The 27484-nt window shown below is 37.7% G+C and overlaps 1 protein-coding gene across 8 annotated transcripts in view; it reads right to left on the reverse strand.

The window, feature by feature from the left end:
- Nucleotides 1-27484, reverse strand: part of map4l (microtubule associated protein 4 like) — a 105526-nt gene that overhangs the window by 60928 nt on the left and 17114 nt on the right. For all 8 annotated transcript variants that reach the window (XM_044367339.1, XM_044367337.1, XM_044367336.1 and 5 more), the window contains exons 2-5: nt 26753-26952; nt 9559-9645; nt 7840-7917; nt 6674-6907 (exon numbers count right to left, since the gene is read on the reverse strand). In XM_044367339.1, the coding sequence (XP_044223274.1) occupies nt 6674-6907; nt 7840-7917; nt 9559-9645; nt 26753-26942 (589 nt within the window). In that variant the 5' untranslated portion in view covers nt 26943-26952. The remainder of the gene's footprint in view (nt 1-6673; nt 6908-7839; nt 7918-9558; nt 9646-26752; nt 26953-27484) is intronic.

Consider the following 27484-nt stretch of genomic DNA (forward strand, 5'->3'; position numbering starts at 1 on the left):
ACAGATATGTTTCAGTTTTAATCAGTACAGCTGTCAACACCAGCCTGGTAACAGCTCAGGCTTCATTCATGCTATATGGGCCTGGCTGCCTAAAGCACAAAAATATACTATTTTCTTCTGTTGTACGCACTTAACTACAGTGATTATGTACTGAGCTATGAATATGCCTATTGCCAAAAGCCTTTAGTGGACAGTAGAATTGTGCTGCTGCTGCTGCTGCTGCTGGTGAGCTGTTGACATCCTGCTTTCATTAGCGTCACAAGGTGAAAGAGAACATGCTCACTGAGAGGCTAAATCCAGGACAATGAAGTCCCTTGGGCACCTTGTACATATAAACATGAGGTGGCTGGAGGTTTGATATAATCTAATCTCTTTGTCAATGGCAAAAGTACCTCCTTTTCCAATATGTAAATTTTGAGTTGTCAAGCCATCAATCTTCACATTTAAGAGATCTGCTTCTTGATCCCATTGACGATCATTAATTGAACTAGGCTTGGTTAAACCTCTCCACTCAAAACACCTCAGTTTTGCTTGCAGAGATTAAATGCTTCTATGAGTTTGACTGACTCTGTGGAATTAGGAAATGTTCCTGATTCAAGTCAGGATTACAATTCAAATACAATACAAAGACAATTCTGTGCTTCATACATACAAAATTGATGCACATCAACTGACTATCTAGACTGAGAATATATTTCACTCCTCCTCAAGAGCAATGCAACAACACTAGTGTGGATTAAATGATCTTGAGTTATCGCAAAAACCTTCAGAATCTTCAAGACAGAAATAAAGGTTGTAGTGGACATGCACTATTAAATAAATTGACAATTCAAAATATAAGAGAAAGACAGTCTCCTCTAGTGTCATTGTGGAACTTCCAGAAAGAGAGACATTTCCATACTTTCAGAGGTATAGAGGAGGTATTTCAGAGAATAACTCAGCAACCACACATTCCTCCATTCCCTATTTCTCTGTTTAGCGTCTTCAGGTTAGGCTAACCCTTTGTTGCTAATTTTGGAGCTAATTATGGGGAAACAACAGACGTGACTTTTCTTGGTCATTACAAGCTGCAGCATTTAATAACTGACACACTGTAGCCTCTCACACCCTACATCCACACAATACACACTGCCCTGTTCCTTAAAAGGAGCTACACTACCAAGAGTTTCCCAGGCAACAACACAGACCTTAACTCATGTTTTGGAACAGTGCTGCACAGAGGATCCAAAACACTGTTTTCTGATTTCCGAATAAATGGGTATTTGGTGTTATTATTGGCTTTGAAATTTTTTTTAAATTTACTTTTGGCCTGACGGGGGTTCTCGTTGGCCTGGCAACCCACCAGGCCTGTTCAATTCTAGGGGAAACACTGTACAATCTTACAGTCTTACATATAATTTCACTAGTGCTCACATTATTGCATACATTGCTTGTATAGATGCTATAACACATCAGTTACAGTGTGCTTCCTTTGGTGTTTCAAGCCATAGTAACCAAAGTCTGACTGCTTTTATGCTCTTTTTGACACAACCCAACATTTTCATAATATGTGATGTATGTGATGGTGCCTGCTTTTATAAATGCATTTGACCAATACTAGTTTTACTCACCTGAACTGAATGCATAAAGTCAATTTACACAAAGACCTATATTTATAGATATTGCTTTACATAATTGTACAGCAACTCTTAGTTGTGACACAGCTGGAATGTGGCTCCATCACGTCTCTGCCAGGGTGAAAGTGGTTTGGATTAACTGTTAATTTACATGTTCATAGAAAAAGTGTTTTTATTTAAATTTGGTAAATTGTCATGGGAACTTTGTAAGACCAAGGCCGACGGGTATATCTACAGATTATAAATAAGGTTAAATAAGATTTAAGATCCCCTCTGTTTTGGTCATTATGGGCTCATTCTGTATGAATCCCAACAAAAACAGTAAAATGCAAGAAAAAACAAATTTAAGGATCTATTGTCTGTTACTTGTCTATCATTGTGTCAATTTTAAATTCTGAAATATCTGAGTGGATTCTGGAGTGGACTGTTTTTAAAACAGCACTTTTCAGTCAAACAGTAAATACATGATGTGACTCTCTTTTGAAGGAATGAGGTTCATTCACATTTCACATTAAAACATCATCATCATTATCATCATCATTATCAACATACAAAGGGCAGAGCTGGTCTTGTATAGGAAGCAGGCACACACAATGGAGGAAACAAACACTGGGAACAACAGAGCTAAAAAGTAACTAAACACAGTAAATAAGTGAAGCGCATTGCAAATACAGTCTAACATGCATGAATAAAAATAAATGCATGCATGTCTGAAGAATCATAGCACACATGCAGAAACACTAAAATGAGCAAAAATTCCATGTTAAACATACAGTATGGAATGTGTTACAAAAGTCACAGAGGGTTGACAAACTATGCATGCAGGCTTTAACAAACAAACAAAAAATAATATTCAGCTTGCACTGAAATGGTCCCTTCATTTGTCTGTTCCCACTATCTTCTCTTGTTTGGGGATGAAGTCATCATAGTTGGGTATGGCTTTTTCCTCTGAAGCCATATTTTAAAATTATTACTGACAAGCACTTTATCAGCTCAGAAAGAACCAAGAGATAGAAAGATGAATGGATAGATAGAAACAGACAGATAGAGGGAGACACTCTGAAATTAACTCTCTGACCTACGCAACCCTCTCAGTCTGCTCATTTCCTCTTCCTGTCTAAGTTATCTCAGTTTTCATCCCATCTCCAGCTTGCCTTTCAGTCTCACATCACTGGATATTAATGTGGATCTAGAAAAAGGTGCATCCTCCTCTGAATCTGGCACCTTTCCCTGCATTTCTAAATTGAAGTTGCTATTTTTTTCCCTGTGGCTTCTGATGCTTCCCCAGCTATAAACAGCCCAAAGAAGAGAGGAGGTAGGGGCATTATCATCAATATTTAATGTAATAAGGTATTTAATGTGAGTACATCTTAATCTGGAGTCTGGCAAAGTGCCAAGTGAAACATTAATGTTGGAACTCTGGCTGCCTCAAACACATTGCCTGTACAAAAGTGCAGTGCACTGAAATTTCATGCACAGGGTTTCATCTCACTGAATCTCATTGGCACCTGCACAGACAGGAGAGTAAATGTGCAGAAAATCTAAAGCACAGAAACATAATATGAGAAGAGATAACAATGTTTGTTGTCTGAGGTAAATGTATTGTCAGTGTCCTGAAGAGGCATTTAAACTCTCAATTTCATTAAAACTGTTCAACAAGTGGAAGCCAAAGTGGGTTATTAACAGTGTTGGGGTTTCAAAGCAATGTTAGTACTCAGATTACATTTTTGTTGTAACAAGTAATGTAACACATTAGTTTTTGCAATTCAAGTTATCAGTTATTTAGTTATGTTTTCAAATAAGCAATCCGTTACTGTTAAAATGTTACCATATTTCTCTGTTTCTTTTGTTGCCACAAAAAAAGAAAGAAAATCCTTGACGCATTCACACTGTTTCTTTTCTGTTAATGCACCTATTCCTACATCTTGGCAGGTAGCTGCGTACTAGTGGAAGGTTATAGTCTGTAACCATTAACCAACAGGTTTGGCGACCTGATATGTATAAATATTGCTGCTTTCTGGTGCTGTTGGAAATTATGCAATTACTCATTAGGCTACTTTCTTCTTGAGTGAGTGGGGTTTAATCATCAAGACTGGGGTGCATATCAAACATAAATTGTATAAACATAGTATGTTTAACTCTGTGAAAACTCTAATTCGCTGTATTGCTGAACTTTAGGACTTATTAAAATTACTGGTATCAATATTATCAATCAATTTTAACAATCGTAACGCAAATGTACTCTGATGAGTTACTTTTTTCAGTAGATAACACTGTAACATAATGAATTACTTTTTAACAACAATAATTTTATAATGTAGAAAGTTACTTTTGGTTGACACTGAATATGTTTTTTTATATTTCTGCTGCAAAATGAAAACCTATAAGTTGGAGTGTTCCTCCAACTTTTGACATAGTTAATTTCAAATGTATGGTTTTCATCCGACAGCAGACAGAACATAGACAGATCCAACTGTACTGGTGACGTACTAAACCCCCTTTGTGAAATAAGTGACCTTCTTAAAGATTTTAGGACTTTTCTGCTTCATTAGATACTACGTGAAGTGATACAGGAAGAAGCGGAAAGACATGGCTGCCAACAAGAATGTACCACTGATACTTAACTCATCAAACAAAAACATAAAGAGAGAAATGAAGAGAAAGACATTAAGAAGAACTCAGCAGCTATTAAATCACCTTGATTATTCAAAATTTAAAGATTTAAAGATCTTTTTTGTAACAGATTGTTTATTTCTACATGTCAGAACACTTTACGGGCTTATGCACTGCAACAAGGTTATGATACAACATCGCTAGCGTATGCTAAATGCCTTAATTTGTTGCCACTGAGATTAGACAGGATTGTTATAATGCTTGTACTGAATGTACTCACATGTATATTTATATAATATACATACGACTGTGCTGATATAGGCAGCTTGCAGTAGTAATAAGCTACAAGTTCTACATTTTACTCAATGTATAAAGCTGCACTCGTCAATGTTTTTATATCAACAATGTATCAAACTATTGTGTAATATGAAAGTCACTTGTAGTGACAAACTACATTCTGCAGCTCTCCTCAGCGATATGGAGCTTTTAGCTCATTGTTTTGGCTTTCCGGTGCACAAATTCCACTCTCATCTACCTCGTTTCCATCAGCAGCAGGCAGCTATTTTCAGTTCAGATAAACCCACTGTACACTACTTGCTCAGCACCAAAGAGCCGACAGACAAATTAGCATCTAGCATCTAGCTGATAACATGGTGGAGTATTTAGCAGTGAAAGAGACAGATATTTCCCTCAGGAGTTGGTGGAACCAGAGCTAAATGGAGATCAAACACTGAACTTACTGTATATTCATCAGGAGGACAGACACATTACTCCAAATGAATGCTAATGATGCTCTTTGTCTGCTAAATTTGAAAAAACGCAATTTTTTGCTAACATGCTAGCGATAAAAGACTGGATTTGGTTATCTAAAGCTCACATTTTACTCTTAATTGTTGTCATCCAGATTTATGTAACAGGGCCGACATAATTGCAGCAATATCTGCAGGTATTTTGTGTGACGTAAGGGTTAGCTAACTAAATAGCAGCATGTGGTTATATCACTTTAATCTCTCAGTGGAGGAAGTTATTTTTATGGCCAAACAAATACAACTGCATGTTTAATTTGAAATGACTGATTAAAACGTGTATACGCCATTACAGCAGCACACATGAACATTTCTGTAATGGCTGCTATCATGAGGTACTAAAGCATTTGTGGTGACAGATAACCTTCCCTCAACTCACCCCAGGTTTCTGAATGCTGTTGTGTTGTCATTTGTGTGTATTGTATTGTCATCTATCTGTCTGATGCATCGTATCTGCTCCAACGGTGACTGAACTAGAATAGTAACTGTTATATAACAGCCAGCCTGTACTGCTAGCTGGCTTTAAGCTAGCGGGGCTATCTTTAGTACATTAACTAAACAGAAGGGAGAAGAGCCAAAAACTAAAACCCTGAATAAGAGCTGGTTAAATGTTTAATAAGTCCTGCACTGCGTAAATCCTGTCTTTTAAACCTTTACTTATTGCGTCATTTTCTCGTGTCAACGTCTATGCTAGGAAGAATCAAGTTCTAATCGAATGTAAAATTATGTTCAGATTAAATCATTTCCAGCAGCGCATGCATTTCTACATGATAGTTTTAATATGTAGACTTCAGGCCCAATTACACATGAAGACTACACTGTCTTTATTGCTTTAATCCTCCTGTGAATTTGGATTTTTGTTGTTTGGCAACCACAAATTCAGTTTACGGAATGTTCAGCTGTTATTCATTGACGCAGCTATTGACTGTTATAAGCATTAAGAATTCATGATAAAAGGCTACTAGATTTCATGTGGTGCACTGACTTGCCTATAGGCTGCAGTTCCCTCCTCAGACTGCAGTAACTACTGAATACATAAAATATCAGGCTTCCTCCTTGTTAATTATTCACAGGGGTCATTGCATAAGCCCCATCTGTCTGACAGTCCAGTTTGTCAGCAGATAAGGGACAGCAGCAAGGTGCACAGAGCATAAAGCGACATAAAAGCAGAGATGGAACTGTTCCATCTACAGTGAAAACGACTAGAAAAGGCTGCCCTCTGCTGCAGAAAGCACGTCCTCTGTGATCAAGCTGTTACTGTCCTCCTGTCACCATCCCTGCTGCCCTGCTACAGAAACCCAGGCCAACTGTCCAAAACAAGATTAGCATGACATTTTAGGTTTCATTTTGTTTTAAATGTCAGATAAGATCAGGGTTTAGATTGAGTTTCTCGATATGGGCTTAGGCTGTATCTCCACACTCCTCTGTAACTGTGTGACAAATTCAATCAGCCCTGAAGAAAGCAGCTGAGTATTTCAGTGAGCCTGGAGGTGACAAGTAAACTTACTCAGCTACGATTTAGTCTAGAAAGGTTTATGAAAGCTGTACATATAACTCCCTCCTCTTTCCTTATTCTCCCGAGTCCACCCTCCTCTGCTGCCCCAGCATAACCCATGCAACCAACCCCCTTTCTGATACCTGTAGTGTGATCCATAGAGTGGATTCCTGGGCCGCCAGAAGAAAATGGTTCACTGGGTTTAAAAGGGCTGCTTCCACTGGTATTACTGGTGGTTTTGGGCTCTGAACCAAACGGGCTTGAACTCTTCTGGGCGTCCATAGCTGAACCCATCTGGCCAAGAGCGGAGCCCATACTGGTCTGGAATGGTGGCAGGCTGGACCCCATGGTCCCACCAATCCCAGACTGAGAGAATCCTGATGGAGAAACAACACACAGATACATCACCAACTGACAGCTGCTTCTCATAGTCACATTCATTCATATCTATGATTAGTCATTTTACACAAACACTGTACTACTTTCATGCACTCATCACCCCTGCCTATATACCCATAGCTGCATTTCATTTTGAAAAACATAAAATGCAGATAAAGTATATTAATTAATGTGTTCTAGTGTGCAATTAAGTTAGATAGAGTAAAGATTTATTTTAGCTGTCCAGGGTTCTGGAAGTAAAAGTTTGTTTTGTTCTGCATAGACAATTTTAAGTGACTATGTATGGACTACTATATATGGACACGAAGCTCTAAAAAGATCAGTAAGTATTAAAAATATATCTGGTTCTATGATGAAAAGTCAAAGTTCAAGGCTGTGTGCATGAAAACATAAAGAGGAGTCAGCTTTGACTCTCAAAGAGCATTTTGGTAAGAAATACCAGACATAGAATTCAGTTACATGCACTACTATGGTTGAAGATAATGCTTTATAGATATGTGATTAAACATTTTACATCAGTACATTTTTGGGTCAATGTTACATGAATTCAGCAAGTAAGTATTCCAAATTTGCTATAGCTCTGATTTCCACCTGTGGCTTGTTTTCCACAGCAATGGTGGCTAAGGCTCATGGGTATTGTAGTCATAGAGATAACTGCCAAACGGACATCAACACAATCAACAACAAACAAACAAACAAAAAAAACAGATTTTTCAAAAATGAAGTTAAAATAATTCATGCATTTTCTACATGCACACAGAAACACAAGATCTATGGTTAAAAGTAAAATAATTCCCCAGAGCTAGATTCAGATAATCATCAAACCATATTTAATGAGTCCTTAAGCCATGTTTATCCATGATTTCTACTAAATTAACCCATCAAAAGGAGGTGACAAAGTGAAGTGGACCTAGAAATGAGTCAGGCATGCTGCTGTCCTTTGTCTTGTTCTGGCTCCACTGGTCTGTCATCCCGCCCATCGTAGGACCTGAGAGGTAGAGAGACAGACAGACAGACAGACAGACAGAAGGACAGACAGATAAGATAGACAGGCACCAGGCAGATGGACAGAAAGAAGGAGAGAGAGAAAAACAAGTGTGATCAAGGGAAGAAAAATCAGAAAATCAGAGGAGATGGCAGGGGGCAGGGAGTTGGAGAGAGAAGCAGAATGAGTGGGAGGAGATGACGAGCAGAAAGAAATGAAGCAGTGGGATAGAATATAAAATATTCACCTGTTTATCATTGCATTTTAAATGTGCGCATGAATTGAAACAATTCATAAAAATGCCAGAATATATATATGTATATATATATATATATATTTTTTTTTTTTTTTGCAAGGCTGATATGCAAATTTTTCCTTGGCATGCTACTGCCACATGCACAGTTTACCCACAGACACTGTTTTGATTATGTAACTTTGTTTTGTACATTTCTGTAACTACTGTTAATAACTGTTATTTTTGGAAATTTGGTTCATACTAGAACAACATTTAGTGTAACATATGTTTGTGGTGAGAACTGGATAAGAAAATATTTCTTGTTTGTTTGTTGAGTATTTATACTGGTCATGAACCAGCTAAGTCACTGTCAATATTTTGAGCTAATTCTTGAGAGTATACAGAATTTCGAGCACATGGAAAACTGTCCAAATGTATCATCACCCATAAGTATGGTTTTGATATTGACTGATAGAGGGCACTACAACCCTCTGCACAAAAAAAAAAATACCCTGCAGCCTGTTGCATCAGCTGAACATAAGTTTGATCCTGAGTTTGAGAGTTAAGTCAGTTTAACACTAAACTTTTTTTCAGTTGCACCATATATACTCCAATTACACTATAACTTAACTAAGCCGACCACAATCAAAACATTGTTGCAGGAAGTGTTTCACGTGGAGCATCATTCAGGTAATTTGGGACAGAAAGAGACTTAAGAGACCTGCAACAGACTTAATTAAAGTGTAAATAATGTATGCTGTGAACAAGCCAACATTGGATACAGTCTCATTTCCATCTCAAGTGAACACAACATAGAATCACACTTGTGCCCTTGTCTAATCCAAATAAACTGTATAGCACAAAACAAAGTGTTCATATCAGTGTCATCATATATGTAAGAGGTTGTAGTCTGTCACAGATAATAAGCCCCTAGTATAAATAGCAAAAAGATATTTTCTTCTCCCTCTTCTAATATTAGTCTCTAAAATTGTTCTAACCGTTCCACCATGATGAAAGTTAATAAGGATTGACTTATACCTGCTTGGGGGAGGTGTATCTTAACTCTACTTTGTAACAAACTTGTATGGTGAAGCCATGGTGTGGTCGCCGTCACACTACAAAGTGACATTCCCTCGTCCACTTGATGTGGTTTGGACCGGAAGCTTGGTGATGTAGTTACTACTTGCAGTTGGTTAAGTGCTGTAGCTGGCGAGCTGACCGCTAACTTGCTAGTTGGACCATCTGGGGCTAATGCTAGTCAGTTACAATAGCTCCCTCAGCTTCTCTCATTTTCTCTCTGTTGTTCTGTTTGCTTCACACTTGCATTTTGTTCAACATTGCATATAATTTCATTCAAACAAAAATTATTGAAGAAGGAAAATATAATCGGCACTCCCCCAAACCCTCACCAGACAGGTAGTCAGAGCTGAAGGCAGGCTGTCCCGGTGGATCTTGGCGTCCCCCTGATAACGTCGTCGATGACATCATCCCAGGACCTAAAGGAGATAAAAACACATCATATCACCATCAGCACCAATCAATATATAAAAACATCATGATTCACATGATCTGTTAATGCTGCTACATTCTTTATTTTTAAACGTCACAATAACTTTCCCACACAACATGTTGCCCCTGTACAAAAATATCTTCCTCCTTTCATCATGTTGTGCTACAAGCTTTTCATTGCCAAGATTACTAATGACAAACTCAGATATAACATTTAAAAAAGTTATCATATAAACCCCAGCCTATTGCACATGGCCTACATGTTGCTGTCAAACTCATTCAGTATCCTGCAGGCTAAACACTCCACACAGTGAGACACATTAAAAACTGATCCTGAATCTGTCTGTCTGGCCCTCTGCTCTGTCAGCTGTTTGCCCATCAAACAGGTCCCATTTCCCAAAACCTGCCTCTCCAGCCTTCAAGTAAGTGTGTGTATGTGTGTGTGTGTATACATCTTTTGACAGTGAGGCAAGCAGACACAACACGTCGCTGAAAGGACTATCACCATGGTTACGCAAGAAGAGGACGACAGCATCTGTGGTTCCCTAGGCAACGCTTGCTTTTGGCGGATGAGTCTTGGAGGATTGATGCATGTGTGCCAACTGCTGAGGCTCTCATACCGCACACACAAAACACACTCAGACATACTCACACTATTAATAAATATCATAAATCAAATAAATTGTTATCATTAGTATTATTATAAGTAGTAACGGTAGAAGTAAGGGGTGGATGATGAGTTCCTTAGCTCCGTATGGATGATGTAATCCATCAGCTGAAGGGAAGACTGGCACTGCCAGCATTAGCTTCAAAGCAGCACACAAGACTTGGCTATATATAATATCAAGTAATATGATAACTAAAGTACGCTATTAACTAAATAATACCATCAAATTGTAGTTAAGTACTACTCATTATATTGTCTCATTGACAACCACTTAATCATTAAACATTCAAAAGCTAGCTTGCAATATAATGAGACCAGTTACCTCACTTGTTCACTTCGAGTGCAGAATCACAACAAAAATGTCTCTGACACAGTGCCAATGAAAACAGTTTAATCTTTACTATGCGATATTTTACAAAGAGCTATTGTAATGGAGTGCATTAGATTATGTAAGTGCTGCTTTTAGTTGTGTGTATGTCAGTAACATTTCTTTCCTCTCTGCATCAGTTCAATCAAGCATTAACCTCCTTATCCCACCGGTCCTGACTCTACATGCTTATTATTATTATTAATAATAATAATAATAATAATAATAATAATAATAATAATAATAATAATAATAATAATAATAATAATAATAATAATAAGGTATTCCCTGTTGGCTTGATAATCAGACTGAATCACCATTTTGTTTCATGTCATTCATTCAGCCTGTCACTTTCTTCATAGTAGCTCAGTTCCGTTTGGTGTTGGGGGAATGTTCTTCTTTTCACAACAACTGAAGAAATATGCCAGTTTAAGGGTTATTTCTGTAAATCCATTTATAGCAACCTGTGTCAGTTTCATCTGTGCCTGTTCCTAATTTTATTTTTCTGTCACTATTTTTCAAGGATGTAGCTAGATCTGTAGGAGGATGATGTCCCTGCTCTTTCAACCCATTTAAAAAAGGTCTTTTTGGTTAATTGTTTCTCCATCTCGTTTCATCATCATCTTGTTTCTTGTGTTGATTCAGAAGCCCGGAACCTAAAACAGCACTTTAATTTTATCCGCCATTCAACTTCCTTTGGTAATTCTGTGTTAATCACCAACGTCCTTCAGTTCCTCCGCTTCAGGTACAACTTTGTTTCCTTTAATATCATCAACCTCTGCTATTACTGCCATAAAAAGACATTTCAAAAGCCCCAAAAACTCAACAGTTAAGATACTGAAATAGAAAATTGAGCCTTTCTCAATTCCTGTTGGAATCTTTATATGTACAGTGGGATCATAATTTATCTCCTGTGCATCAGCCTGTTGCTGCAACACAGCAAGTATTACACAATATGCATCTGTCCATGGTCCTGAAATACAAGGGGGTGGCCTACCCTGAAAGCAATGACTGACTGTGATGCTCCGTGTATATCTGCTCGTGAAAAGTTCCCAACAGTTATACAAAGATGTGGTGGTTTACACTCAAGCTAAAAAAGCTTTTCAGCTATCAAATGTATTCAGGGGAAATGAGGACACACATTTTTGGAATTGGGCCAATATCACTGTATTGGTGGATACCATGAATAATTAAGAAGCTTGCATTAACGAGTTTAGACACACTGGAGTGTGTTTGTGAGAAAAAGTGTTTCTTTATGGTCGTATCCATTTTTGGGTTTATAAACATAAGACTTCTGTGAATTGCTGAATTTATATTCAGCTGAAAGCACACACACATAAACACACAAACACACACAGTTCTTTCTCCATCTAGTTCTTCTCCTTTCTGATCACTCCTCAGCTGTCAGAGTCTCCTTCTCTGTCATGTTTCCCTTCATTACTGTTTAATGTCACCACGCATCTCTTTGTATTCCTTGTTCTCTTGCTTTCTCTCCTGCTGCATATGCAAGTAAATATGAATATACATGTAAATATCAGAAACACACAAGCTTAGATGAACATTTAGGTCCTACCATATTTGTTTAAAGGTGTCATAAATTATTTAAATGTCAATAAATACCTACCAATTTAAGTTTGACTCATTAGCAATACCATAAACAAATGAATTAATTACTCCCAATCATTTCAACTTCCTTTCTACGTATGATTGTCTCACTGTAATGAACGAATGAATAAGCTATAATCTGAATGCCAGATGTGCTTTGAGTGTAAAAACTTTGCTCTTTTCGTGTCGCATTACTTTTTGATCTTGTTCTATTTCTCTCTCTCTCTCTTAGACATCCCCACACACACACGCACACTTACACACACACATACAGTACGTGCGTGCCTGCACAGTCAGAACCCAGACAGTCCTCTGAGGACAGCAGCCAGTATCAAGCCTCAAGGTCAAACACTTTCTTTTTTTCAAACTGTATTTTTATGGCATTTCTGCATCACTGGACTGGAAGCTCTTTCAAACTTTCTGCCAGCAGTAACAAGTCAAAACATACAAGTGGGGAACCACCACAAAAATAGCTTTCATTTTGTAGTTTGAAGGAATACAGTTTGAAAGGCTAACCACTGTGCTGAAGATTGCAAAGTCACGTCATTGCTGAGTACTTAATGTCCTTTAGTGTTTGGTAAGATGAAAAGTTGACCTTCTCCATTTAGTTCATCACGTTAAATCATATTCCATTGATAGAGAAGGGGAGGACAACGGTTAAGAAAAGAAGCACGAGGCTAGAGGCAGAGGTTTGTATCTTCTATTCAGAATGTGAATTTGAAGACAGAAGTTTCAAATGCTTTTAAAAGGGTTTTCTTCATAGATACCAGGCATATCAGTCAGACATGCCTGGTATCTGTATACAGTCAACAATACAATTAGCGTGCCCCAAACTATACTGTTAAAGTACGCACGCACGCTATTTTGTACTTAGGTCTTAACACGGAAGTTATATCTGACAAAAAAGGCTTTGAGAGAAATGTCAGGTGATGATTCCTTTCAGCTTCACTCCCCTCAATAGTCATTTGGGTTCATAGCTTTTCCCCAGAAGTCCAGAAAGATGTCCAATAGAAATGTGAAATTGTAGGGGCCACAGGTTCTGGAAGTGTTTTTCTCCATTCTGTATTCCCATTTCAAATATTTCTTTAAACAATCTCCTCAATGTTACTGAACATAGAAACTCAGGACTCTCCTGGATACTATAAGGATCCTATAGGTTTATATTATGACCACCAGTTTTGGCTGTGACTTTGGCATGGTGGATGGCTAAGAATACTACAATACCTGAAGTTGTAAATAATAGCCATAGCTGCTGAATTCACTCAAAAGTGAATCAGAAATTAGAAGTGAACTGGCTAACTGTAGATTGTAAAATCAGTAATCTTTAGCTTCTGCCCACCATTAGTGACACATGTGACCAAATTTTAAGCTCCGTGATTGGCTGTTTCTTGCTGAAATGCACTTTGAGAGTCGCAGTTAACTTCTACCCCAAATTTTTATGTACACAGTCTTTGACTTTTTAGCAAAGAACCAGATATTCTCTAACGCAGTTGTTCATCTTTTGTACTGATGATTTAACCGGAGAGGTCGTAGAAGTGCTCCAACTGTGAATAACGTAACATTGTCTATGGAAAAATTAACAGGATTTTTACTTCCAAAACCAGGAGCATCTGAAATAGCTCCTTCCACTTCCCAACTCTATTGGTTATCAGTGTGTTTCCTTTCTTGTACACACATTCACCAGAAGAGAAAACACGGTTGTTGGTTTTGGTCTTTTTTTGGTGACACAAGTACATGACAAATCCAGGTACTTTATCACACTGATGCACAAATCATATAAAAATCCAATATTGCCAAAAAGCAGACCTGCTCATTGATTTGCACAATTGCCCACAATGGCCTAATACAAGACGTTAAAGTGATAGCGGCCATGATATGGCAAAATCTCTGATTGCAGATAAATATACATCTTCATATTGCTCACCCATACTCAATCAAATATAAGCTGGACTGTGACTAACATATCTGACAAGTACAGTAAATTAACCCATCCCCAGGAACCCATCGCAATCAGTTTACTCATCATGAGTAATCTACTTAGCAAGTGAAAACAGATGTATTCTGCGGTTCTGGAGGAGCTTGGTCAAGCCTGAGAAAACCACCCTGGTGATGTCATCAGAGTTACCTTGGACCTTGATCTTGATCATTCCCTTTTAAAATCTGTCTCATACAAGTCCTCCAATTCCATAGAAATACAATATTACATTTCTGGAAGATGCTGAATCACAGAGGTCATAGTGCAGGAGTATCTGCTGTGCCATGCCTCTGGAGTGGTTTGGGGATGGCTGAAGTGCACCGAAGTGATGACTTGGTTATACCAACCACCTAAAATGGACCAAACTGCACTTAAGATCACAGTAAGACTACAACTTCCAGATGATGACAGTCAGCCTCTGGGCTGACCTGCTGCTGCTATACTTAGATCAACATCATATGGGTCAGTTACAGTTGGGCAATAAGGTCAATATTAAATAATTCTATTTATTTTAAGTTAAATGTTGCTATTTTTCACAAGGCAACAGCAAACTTGTTATGAATGACAGAGCTCCTTAATCGGTTCTTTTGACTTGTAATTGTAGTGCAAACAATTGTGATATACCTATTAATAATGCCATGAGCCAGGTTGTAGTTTTGTGTGATTAGTTTTTGCCCCAGTTTCATGCAGCTAATATTTGCGTGCGTATGTTGCTAACACTAAAGTCGTTCTACTCTCGCTGTCTGAGTCAAGGACAGGGGAGGTTAGTGTCAAACTACATCATCCCATCCTCAGTCACAGCTGTCACTGTCTCTGGAGAGAAACAAGCACTTAGAGCGAGGGAGGGGAGGGGGGCTGGACCGGACTGGAAAGAGGAGAGGGTTGAAAAGTGAGGGAGAGGTGAGGAAGGCAGCAAATAGCAGCAGCAGCAGAGAAAAGGGTGAGGCAAAGAGAAAGAGGGACAGATAGATAGCAGAGGATAGACAGATAGATAGATACATAGATAGATAGATAGATAGATAGATAGATAGATAGATAGATAGATAGATAGATAGATAGATAGATAGATAGATAGATAGATAACAGAGGTACAGATATTGATGAGTGATGACTGATGAACGTGTATTTTAAACATGAATCTATAATTCTCACATGAATTGCTTTATGTTGGTGTAACTGCTGAAATTAAATGAAACCATGGTGTGGATGATTGGTAGTTGCTTTCTTACTGTGATGTTATTGGTGCTAAAACAAATAAATTACACATCTCCCATAGCCCCACTGTTTCCAGCTTTAAAGGATAGGCTCACATTTTTTCAAGTATGTCCATATGATCACTGAAAGAGGTTTTTCCTCTTTTCTGTAAACATTCCACCTGTTCATACTGGCTATTAAAAGACCATCTTAAAATGCACTTTCAATGAAAGAGTATGTTTCAAAACAAATATATATATATATATATATATATATATATATATTTCTAGAGATGTCTATATATTTCTAAAAAATCAAAACCCACACCTGGATCATGCTAATATTACATTTGTTATGAGAATGCAGCAGATTGGTACATGACAGAAAGGGAAATGCATGTATATATTGTGGAAAGCAGGTGGGGGATAGAGGGAGAGGGTAAGGTGAATTTATCAGTGTTAAGGTGATGGATGGTGGGATAAACAGAGAGTGAGCACCCTTCACTAGAATGAGCCAGAACAAAATCATGATTTATTAGAGAAAGGATGAAAAAACTGATAGATGCATGACATCAGAGCATGAGTAAATGAAGGGAAAGAAACAAAAGGAGAGAAACAGAAACAGAGTGGAGTAGAAGAGAGAAAGACAAAGATGTTCAGGTGAATTATTCTTTCCTCTGAGTGTAGATGGTCCTTGACAACCGTTAACAGAGTAACAACACACTGCAGATGCTCTGTAATAATGTGGCAATCCCATGGCCATTGAATACATGATGCAAATCCTCTTAGTGTGACTGACAGAATGAGAAGCCGGTGGGACCTCTGGGAGGTACAGGCTCTTTATATAATTATGTTTTGCACTATAATCATACATTTCACCTAAACCGACCTGTCTCTGACACATTGTACCTTCAGAATTTACTGTAGCAACAAATAGTTGTGAACTGTTTTACACTTTTCTTGTTCTGAACGCATTTATAGTAAGTCACATTGGACAAAAGCATCTGACAAACGAGTGTAATATAATGTAATGTTATGGTTTGTTACGACCTTATTACATGTGATCTTGTGATATGAAATGTTTTTGTCTTATAGCTCTGTGTGTGACAGAGCTAATGGGTTAGTAACGAAAGTAAAGTAACAAGTAATGTAACTTATTACTTTAGTTGTTGAGTTATTAATAATACTAAGTAATGTGATTGCTTTTTAAATGTAATATGTAATGTGTAAGTTGGCCTACATTAGCTATCAGTGAGTCACTAATATCTTCTTCTATCCTTTATTTAAAAGTCTTGTGGGACATTAAAATCTCTTTTTCAAGAGACACCTGGCCAGGCAGAATAAACACTGTTAAAACAAAAAACCCAAACAACATAACCAGACTAAACAAACTGTCACACACTAAAAAACAAGTAAACACAATATCCAGTATTCATATCACTCACCTTGTGTCAAAAAACCTGAACTGTCCCTTTAAGATGACATCCCATGTAGGCCTATTATGGAGTTCATTATTACAGTACACTGCAGGGACTCTCCCATTGTGTGACAAACTCTCAAACTAAACTTTTGTGTCTGTCTCAGTGGTTCAGGATGTCACATCTGCTTCATCCATCAGTCAGTGTGTTCTGTAAAAGCTTCACTTCCATATTCACTTCAACATAGCTGCTGAACTCAGCACACTCACACACACATCCTAATTATTGGCAGTGACAGCCAAGGTGTGTGTGTGTGTGTGTGTGTGTGTGTGTGAGAGAGAAAGATGACCTCACCAGAACTGCATGTGTGTGAAGCTGCAATACACTGCAGTCACATGTTACTGCAGTGGACTGTAATACACACACACACATTGCATTTAAAGTGCAGACCCTTGCACTCAGGAAAGCAGAATGCCTCAGATACTACTGCAGAGTCATTGTGTCTCTGCTGACCACAACCACACACACGCACACACACACACACACACACACACAGACTGAGAGAAAGAAAGCATTTGTTAATGCAGAGCTCCTCTCTCTCTCTCTCTCTCCTCTACCTCGATCACACATATGTACAATGAAAGCACACACACTGCAGGGATGTGTTATCATGCCTCAGCAAACACAGCTCCATCCCAGCCTGATAGAAACAACAGCAGACTGCAGTATGACTTTACTTCCTCTCTGCTGCTACAGAGGCCCAGTGTAAAACTCAACTTCACTCCATTCAAATCTGGGTCAACTTAAAAGCATAAAAAAGCCAAACTGACTTGCACGTATGTGGATAAATGAGTTGTTGCCTGGCATCACCATGAATGCTACGTAACTGGACGCTACCATGACATGAACACAAAGAAATCTGTATTTTCTGAAGATATCAACACATATAAAAACTACATAATGTGCTCATTTGATTACAATTGCGGCACTGGATGTAGGATGAAACTTATTCACACTCTTACTGTTTCAGGAAAAGCCAAAAATAAGATTTTCATAAAGATATTAGAGAGTACATAATATATAAGAACAATGGGAGGGACATTTTGCCCCATGTTGATGTCTGCATTCTGTACTGAAAACAAATAGCTCGTATCACCATCCATCATATGTGCTCCCTGCTCTCCCATCTTTAAAATGGTTCCCCACACACTCGATCTCTGCATTTTATACAGCAAAAACATTTCCATTATCTGTTATCATGTCATTTATGACGTGAAAAACTAACTGACTAAAACTAAAAACTCTACTTTCTTATGAAATGTGAGGTAAGAAGTTATTGCAGCCTCTTTCCAATGAGTGGTTGTCTATCTTCAAACAAGATAGAATAAAACAGGTTGCTGTACTGGAAAAGGAAAAATGACACTTCATTTTAGAAAATACTTGTAATGAGTGGATTTGCATTAAAAACAAACTGAAATATTTTTTTACTGAACTGTAAAACTGTCAAGAAAACAACACTTTAAGGATTTAAGAAGGAGGTAAAATTGGCTTTCCTCCTTATGAATGTCAGACTCTGACCTTAACCGCAAAAACTTCTTAAGAACAAGCAAGAGCATTAACAAATTCCCATCTGCCTTATCACGAAATGCTACTTCATTTCAGAGAGAAAAAAAACTGATTATTTTTATATATTAGCAATAGTGAAGGTGAAAATGAGTTTGAGGAAGAAAATTGGACAGAACTAAAGGTCTCGCCTGTACAGACATTGAAGACAGATGAGTTTTTGGCTTCCCCATTCAGTTCACATCACAGAAGTCAGGCTTATTTAAGTCCTGCATCACAGCCGCAGCCTCACATGACTTCACAACTTCCACATTAATAAATGATGAGGGGAAAAGCACAACACTTCCCACTGCAGAATTCAAGAGACAGAGATAAACAAGGCACCAGACAAGACAGGAATGAGAAGAAGAGAGACAAAGAGGAAGAATGAGTATGAGTAAACAAATATAAAAGGAAGAGACAGATGAAGAAAATAAAAGAGAGTGAGGGTCAAATGGAAGTGAAAGATGAAAAAGAAAAGCAGAGAGAGATGGTAAAAAAACAGTGGGAGACACTCCCTTGTCTCAGACTATAGATCTCATTGACTGGTAGTGATTCTGACATGTACCCTGAGCATCCAAGTAGATATGCCAATATGTCAGTCTGGCAAGCTATTATGTCAGAAATGTTTTATATTAATACAGAATATATTTCACCTGCGGTCATATCAGATTATTGTAATCATTATTGTTGTACTGTCACTGCCAACAGATTAAAGTGTATATACTGTATTCACTATAACACATTCATTATTCAGTAAAGGTTCACAGCAGGATGTGGATGACACATCCTTTTTCGTACGCTAAATTGAAAGGATAAATGGGATTATATCCATTTTAAACATACTGAGTTACAAACAGTGAGGCAGCTGTGAAAGCTCTGTGCCTTTCAACAAATAGCATTTTATCTAGAGTTCCTCAAGCTGGATGATGCCCTCAACAAATTTTACTGGAAAAATAAAACTCATCGCATTGAACTCTTGACTCTGATATACTGTATATAGCAAGAAACACAGGGATCTCCCAGCACCTCACTTTCAGCTTTATCACCTCAATATTAGCTCCAATGGTCGACTCAGATTTTTTTTTACCCTCCCTCCAGAACATAAAAGATCCTCTGCAATTGAAGTTTGGTTGCAAATACTTCAGTTACATAAAAAAAGGTGTCTCTTCCCCAAGTATTGTACCCTATTTGGCATAATCCCAATGTTAAATCTCAATAAAAAAAACATTAATTTCCCATTGCATGCACATATCCGCAACACTCAGCGTTCAGCTTAACAGTATTCCCTTAAGTAGGGTTGCAACTAATGGTTATTTTCATTATCAATTAAAGTGATTTATTGATTGTGTCTTGTGAGAAAACATTAACATGCTCATCATAAGCTCCAAGAGCCCTTTTATATTAACTACAGTCCAAAACTGAATAATTCATTTCATTTTTCAATTATATGAAACAAACAAAAACACATGCTGCCGTTTAAGAATATGAAAACAGAAATTAACTGTGTAATTCTGTCAGTCATGCTGATTAAAGAGGACATTCTACGCTTTCAAATGAGGTATCACATGAATATATTCACAAATGAAAATATGAATATAGTAATAAGAAAAATAAGAATTAATGAATTATACACAAATCATGGTTAGTCAGCAGCCTCCATGCCCTAAGAGGTTAATTATCATTTCAGCACTAAAACCAAGGAGGCTAATGGCCTACAAACAAACTGTAGCGGTAAACTACTAACTTTTATTAATCATAACCAAGAAAATCATATCATTTGTCTGAAAAGATCTGAAAAAGTATATCTTTCTGTTGCACTGGACAAATGTTTGACATGTTCAACCTTTGTCTAATAGGAGTTAACTCTAATCTCCAGCAGCTGTTTTCAATAAATCACTACCAAATCATCTCAAAAGCAATATTTAAATTCAAACTTAAGTTTTTATCACTTGTTTGTATACTAGTATTCAACAAAGCAAATATACAGAAAAGGGGGACCAGAATGGATCCTTGAGGGGTCCCTGGGTTCACATCTTATCACATGTGATTCTGTGGTGTAATGTGATGTGCGGTAAAACGTCTCACTATTATACAAGAACACCCATATGGTACATACAGAATGTAGCCTACAGGCCTGTATAGTCACCAGTGTTTTAAATAGTCGAGCTGCAGCTCTCACAGAAACACAAACACACACACACACACACACACACAGCCAGAGGATGTACGTCTGCCTGCTTTTGGTGATCATTATCATTCCAGCTGTGCATGGGCCATCTCCCCAACGCTTTGGGCTGATGCTTTATCATAAAGGATTAAAAAATATATACACGCAACTCAGTTTGATACGCCATCTGTGTTTAGCATCATAAATATCAAACCAATAAACACAATCTCATCAATTTCTGGGCCTATGTTGCTTTATGCCATCTCATCTGCATGGTGAATTTTGAAAAGGTTATGTAAACAAATCACATGAGACATTTAATTTTCATGCCACATCATATTGATGATAATGTGAGACACTAAACATAAAGGTGTCAGTGTGAAATTGGTATTTCTGATTTGGATGTGTTATTAAAAAATAAGTGGAAGTCTGTCGAATGTTTTATAAGCTATGATATAAATCAAACTGTCCCTAAAATCTATTGATACAGTAACATATGAGAAAGAACCATCAACTCACTGCTGAGTAGCTACAACACAATGATTTTTAAAAAGAGTTAAAATTTCAACAGTAATTTTACTGTAGTATAATGTCCATACAGAGTATTACATTAATTACATTACATAAAATATTACATGTGGTGCAATCTGTTAGAATATAAAATTATGCAGTGTCTCTCTGTGACAACTGAGCCAACGCCATCTTGAAGAAAGAGACAGATGGAGAAAGATAGTACGTGAACCTTGAGTTTAAAGGGCACATCATCAGTTTAACACATGAACATCAGTTTACTCGTCTCTAAGAGTATTACTCAGTCTGTAAAATGTGTATGTGTAATGTTTAATGTCCTCTGTAGCTCTGGAGAAGCTTTGTCAGTCTGAAAATGTAACCAAGATGATGTCATCAGTTATTTCAGCTTGAGCTTGACACATCAAGTTTTAACAGGAAGCCTGCATTAGAAACTAGGGAGTAAAGGGCTGGAAAGATTACCCATACTAGGGACTAAAAGTCTCAGCCTCTGCTGCTTTCATTTTCTTTTTAAAAATCTGTCGTTAGCCTCACCACTTTATAGCAGTGAAGCCCTATATCACAAGAACACATAAGCCAGTGATCACGTATACATTTTTTTTGTGTTTATACGCTTATCTAAACAAGGAATCTGACTAACATGCAACAGCTACCAGTGTCATAGAGTTGTTGCCAAACTCTGGTTCCCTACAGCTCTGGACTGTTGCATGTCAAATGTAGAGCTAGACAGGTTAACATGCAACTCATTGGACCAGACTGTGCCACTGGCAGAGTACTAATTGTGTGTGTGTGTTTGTGTGTGTGTGTGTGTGTGTGTGTGTGTGTGTGTGTGTATGTGTGTGATGATGGTAATGATGCTAATACAGCACTGTCTCCAGGCTGACACGGCGCAACAATGACAGGAAGAGAGAAAGACAGAGAGGAGAGGTGGTAGACTGAAAGAAAGAGAAAGCAAAAAGACTAGAGATGGCAGAAAAAGTAATACAAAAAGAACAATTGGAGGTGAAGTCTAAAAGACAAGAAAGAGGCAGAAAAATAAAAGAGAACAAGTCTGAGAGATAAAGACAGTTAGTAAGTTCAAGTGAGTAATTCACGTCTAGACAGGCTTGGCCAAAGTGTCAGAGCAATTACACTTAATCTTCCACACATGCATACACATTTCTGTGAGGATCCCTGCTGGCCTGGTCCATAGTACTATCTGAGGAGCTTGTGGTTTCTGTATTTTATGCAGTGATACCAACAAGAAGATGTCTACAATTATTATAGAACTGCTGTTGACTGTTAGTGATATTGAGATCACATGATTTATATGTTCTGAATTCAGCCAAAGGCTCCGCAAAATATGTTTCATAATGCTGTGCCCCACACTGTTGAAAACAACATTAAATATTAATATATCATGTCTCTTTAACAACCATGGGAAAAGGCTGATTAAGACAGCGTATGTTAAATTTCACATCAATATATGATGACTGCAGTACTGCAATTAATGTTAATATAAATAATATCAGTGAGAAACTTTCTTTCTAACAGTAAGGATAAATAATTGACCAAAATCAGGATTTTGGAACAGCATAATGTATCAAATAATAGTCTGTAGTCTGTAATGTGCAAACCTACATATATATTACCCAACTCTGCAGCTCCCTTTGCCTTATGGAGCTTTATAGAAAGTTTTAGCTTTAGCTGTCCAGCTGAAACTCTATTGTCATGGCTCAACAGAGGAGACGAATCCATGAGCTAGTGGAGGTGTTGCGGTGAGTTCAGCCATGTAACAGCAGGATAGAGAGGAGTGAACGCTGTACAAGCCTTTACACAGCAAAGATTACAACTACAACGGTGAAAAATGACTTATGGATTATGGAGTCTTATGGATACAGACAAAACCAAGTTACAGTGACATAAGTCAACCCACACTGCTGAACTAAAATAGCAAAATAAGAAAGGTTTAAATTTCAGATGACAGCAGGTGGACAGCGAACAGTAGTCAGAATCTTCTTCAAGTTCGACTTTAAAGCACATTATATCATCATTTCAATCATATCACCCTAAAGGTTCTGAATTTCTGGTTCTGACCTGGATTCAGTGCTGTGAAGCTAACGTTAGCGCAAGCAGCTAAAAGGTTTGCCAGTCAGATATCTACACTTTTACAACTAGTTACATTGTCAGATGTCACTGACCAGAGAAAACGAAGAATTCTAAAGAAAATGAAAATACAATTACTCAAAATGAGCTAGACTAGGTAGTTTTTTGGGTTTTTTTTACAAAAAATAAGAGAGATGAGATTTCTTAGAAGTGGGCTTTTCTTAGACTGACTGGGTTGAGATTGAAGAACCATGACAGGACAATGACAACATTCAGCAGCATTAATTTCATTATTTTCTTGAAGACACAAGACATATTTGTGAATATTGGTCAAAAAACAGTTTTTGAGCTGGAAGAAAGATGATTTTTGGAACCAAAAACAATGTGGTTTATGGGAAATAAGGTCTTATTTTTAAGACACACTACTTCCATGTATACCACATCTTTGAAATATTTTCATTAATTTTACACATTTTACATTTTAAAAACATTACCACATGCAAAACATTTAAACTGCCATTTATGAACGTGTGGTCACCTTGACCCCATCATTACTGAACATGAACACACTGACGTAAAGGGGGCTTTATTCAATTGTACAGGCCCACAGAGGGACTACTGAATGTAAATATCCTTTAAAATAGACCAGAAATACTACTCCAGTCCAGTCACAAATTACTCCCCCCTCCCCTTGAAGTTTGAACAAATCCCCCTCTATATAATAATCCATCCCTGTGTGTCTACAGGGCTTTTGTGTCTGCTCTATTTAACTCTCCAACCAGGAGGACTCCCTTACTCTCCATCCTTCACTCTTCTCTCCATTAAACCCTCCAGTTTGCTCATATCTATATTACTTCTCTCTTCATTTCTGTCATGCATTTTCCTTCTGTCTTTCATCTATCCATTGTTCAGTTCATTCATGCAAAGCCGGGCTCAGACTACAGGAGTTTTGAGCCAATTTTTCCCTGATTCACCCCTCCCAACAATCAGAGTAGAAATCTGGTCTGAGACCTAGGTTGGTACCAATGTTCGGTCCAGATTATCTGGTAATATGAAGGTTTACAGATCTGATCTTAAACCTCCAGAACTTCATAATTTCAAATATAATGGATATGTTGATATTTGATATGTTTGATATTTTTCAATATTTTACTACTTTCTGAGTGGGACCACAAGTCTCAGCAGCAGTGTGCGTGGTGCAACCTGATTTCAAGATCAGTTAGGATTTTAAAACTGAAGTCTGAGCCTGGCTAAAGGTAAGCAGAGTGAAACACAGTGTTTCTAAGCCTATCTCTGTAGTATCACTGTCGACAGTTATTATATTTCAGTGTTTCTTACTCTGATATTACTAAAAAATACTACTGTACTACTATAATAACAACTATAAGGTATTGTTCCTAATACCTATGATCTGCCTTGTTCTGTTTTTGTTCAAGTTAATACTTACATAAACTCCAATAGCAATGAGAGAAGTTTGTGTTAATGGCTCAAGCTACAAGCAGAAGAGTTTCACACTTAACAAAATAACCATTATTAGACTGAGTCACATGGACATTTTTGCATTGCAGAGATAGCAATTAAATATAATTATGTTGTCAGAGCTTTCTAAGGATCTTGGCACATGAGTTCAGCCAACAGAGCATAACACTGGATTGTTTTATTTTTAAAAACTATAAAAAGTGGACAATCTAGAGCAGGGGTACTCAAATACAAGTCTTAGGTGTCAACCGCATCAAAGGTCCAGTAAGGGTGCATTATGATGATATTTCACTGTATCTCAATCTATAGTTGTGTAACCAAGCTCTTAAACTTGAGCATAAAAAGTGGAGACACTGGTGCAAGTGTTTATTAGTGAGTCTGCGATATGAGTTCTTCACTGCATTCACTGTTGAAAATGTTTAATTTTATATGACTTCAACCGGTTCAGTTTTGTGGCTCTTACCTGTTTTTGGGATAGTTTTGTTCAAAACAGGCATGTTTGGTGTCGTTGTAGTGTTTTAGTTTTCCACAAATCAAACGCAATAGTCTCTTACTTCCCTCAGGCAACATGAACATGTATTTTTCAGTCCAGTCATTCCTACATGCATGTTTTTCACTGTCTACCTTTCTTTTTTAATATCAAAAGCAGTCTTGCTCAGGTTAAACTCAGTTAAATTCTGTTCCTGGATCCGGACTGGAGTCTGGAGTACTTAAACCTCATCACAGTTGAACAGAAGTTTATCTGTAACATTTCAGAAAATACTTCCTTTTTACGTCCAGGTGCTGACAGAAATTTGATGAGAAACACTAAGAAAATGTGCTTCTAACATTGTTAAATTAGTATTTGGTTTCTGTTTGGGGCATCTAATCAGCTCTACTCATAAAGGTCAGTGTACTTGTCATGACGGATATGACTCAGCCTGTGAAAACACTGTATGATGTCTTCTGTTGCTCTTAAGGTTTTGTCAAGTCTGAGAAAATGTCTCAGCTTGGGCTTGGAAACAAAAAAGAAAGTATGCATTAGAAACTTGGGATGAGGGTTTCTTTTTACCAGGCAGGAAGAGTTTTACAAAAGATGCTATTGGGTTGCATTATGGGAGGTGTAGGATCTATATTTTTGGAGCTTTATCTATTCTAGGGACTAAGATTGAGAATATCCTTGCTACCTTGATTTTGACCACTCTTTTTTGTAAATGTGTCTCTTGCAAGTCCCCCAACTTTATAGAAGTGCAATAATAAATCACTGGAGCACCCCTTTAAAGGACCTTTTTAGCCAATTCCATCTCCTTGGGTATACAAACAACTATCCTAAATGTGACATGTGTTATTGATTATGCAATTAAGTTCTCATGAAAGCTGCAGAAGATATGTTATATTATTCAGCAGGACTGCATGAAAAATGTAAGCAGTGTGCTGGTAGAAAATGATTTCTAAATACTAAAACATTAGAGGCCTGTATACCATCTCTATACCTGTTGGGACTTAAAACACATGGAGCATACAGAATGGTGAGTTTGGTGACTTTGAAGTGAGTCAATTCCATGTATGTCATCAACTTTGTATTAACATATTTACCAAATTTTAATTTATCATGTAATATACTAACATAGAGTGCTTTCTGTTGTAGCTATTCAACAATAAATTTATATTTTTATGTGGTATTAGTGTAATATTACATGGTAATGGCGAGATAACTGGGAAGAGAAGGTGGAATATTCACAACAAAGGGTCAACACAACCAGCATGGCCACGTGGACCAGTGCAAATGCAGCGAACACACACACTGCAGTGATATCGCCATGAAACTGGAGGCCAGTGTCAGCTAGATGACTTGAATTCAAGCCCTATGATGCCAAAATGTCGGCTGATAATTCAAAATGCCTACCAGCAAACTCAACTCTCACCTCCTCCACACAAGTGAACTTCCCTACAGGGATCAACATCACATTAAGGAAAAACATCACTCCTTCGAGTCTCAACGCTCTAAACGCTTGTGGCGACTCACCACTCTTGGTATCCTTTCCGTCCAGCAAGGGTCGGTAGTCGCTCTTGGAGACTGTCTCTCCCACCTTGTCATCATAGCTCTCTTTCTCCAGTGTGGCCACAAAGTCTCTCTTCAGCAGGGCCTCAGCTGGGGCTCCACCTTGGACTCCACCTCCACCCCCACCCAGAGCGTCTCGCAGGCTCAGGTCCATAGTCCTGTTACTAGAGAGAAATAGGAAAGACAGATGTGATTATCTTTATTTTTCAATGCTTATTGCTATCTTTTCTATCTTCTTCACCCTCTCTGCTTCACAGACTGTCAGACAGTCACATTGCCTGTGTGTACATAAAACTGTAACTTCGTTCTTCCAGTGAACATCACACTTACTATTTGTATGTGACTTCACACCTTCTACAAGCCTGTTGAGGTGAGCACAGATGTGATTGCCCAGTTCACACAATTTGCAGACAGATCGCAGATGCAGCCTGACAATAAAAATCAGACCGAAGACAGATGAAGAAACTGAGATGTGTTGCGCTGTGTGATGTTTTATCTTTCCTCTGTTTTCTTCTCTTTATTCACTTCAGTAAGACAAGCTAGCCTGAGGAATCCTTTCGTAAGATTATCATTATTGTCATGTCACAGCAATTACCAATTTGAATTCAATAAAGTGCTCAAAAACATGGGTGAATGTTGACAAACTAGTAATTTACAACTTAACATGGGTATAACGCATTATAATTAATGCTTGTT

Source organism: Thunnus albacares, chromosome 12 (genome assembly GCF_914725855.1).
Source record: "Thunnus albacares chromosome 12, fThuAlb1.1, whole genome shotgun sequence".
Taxonomy (NCBI): Eukaryota; Metazoa; Chordata; class Actinopteri; order Scombriformes; family Scombridae; genus Thunnus; species Thunnus albacares.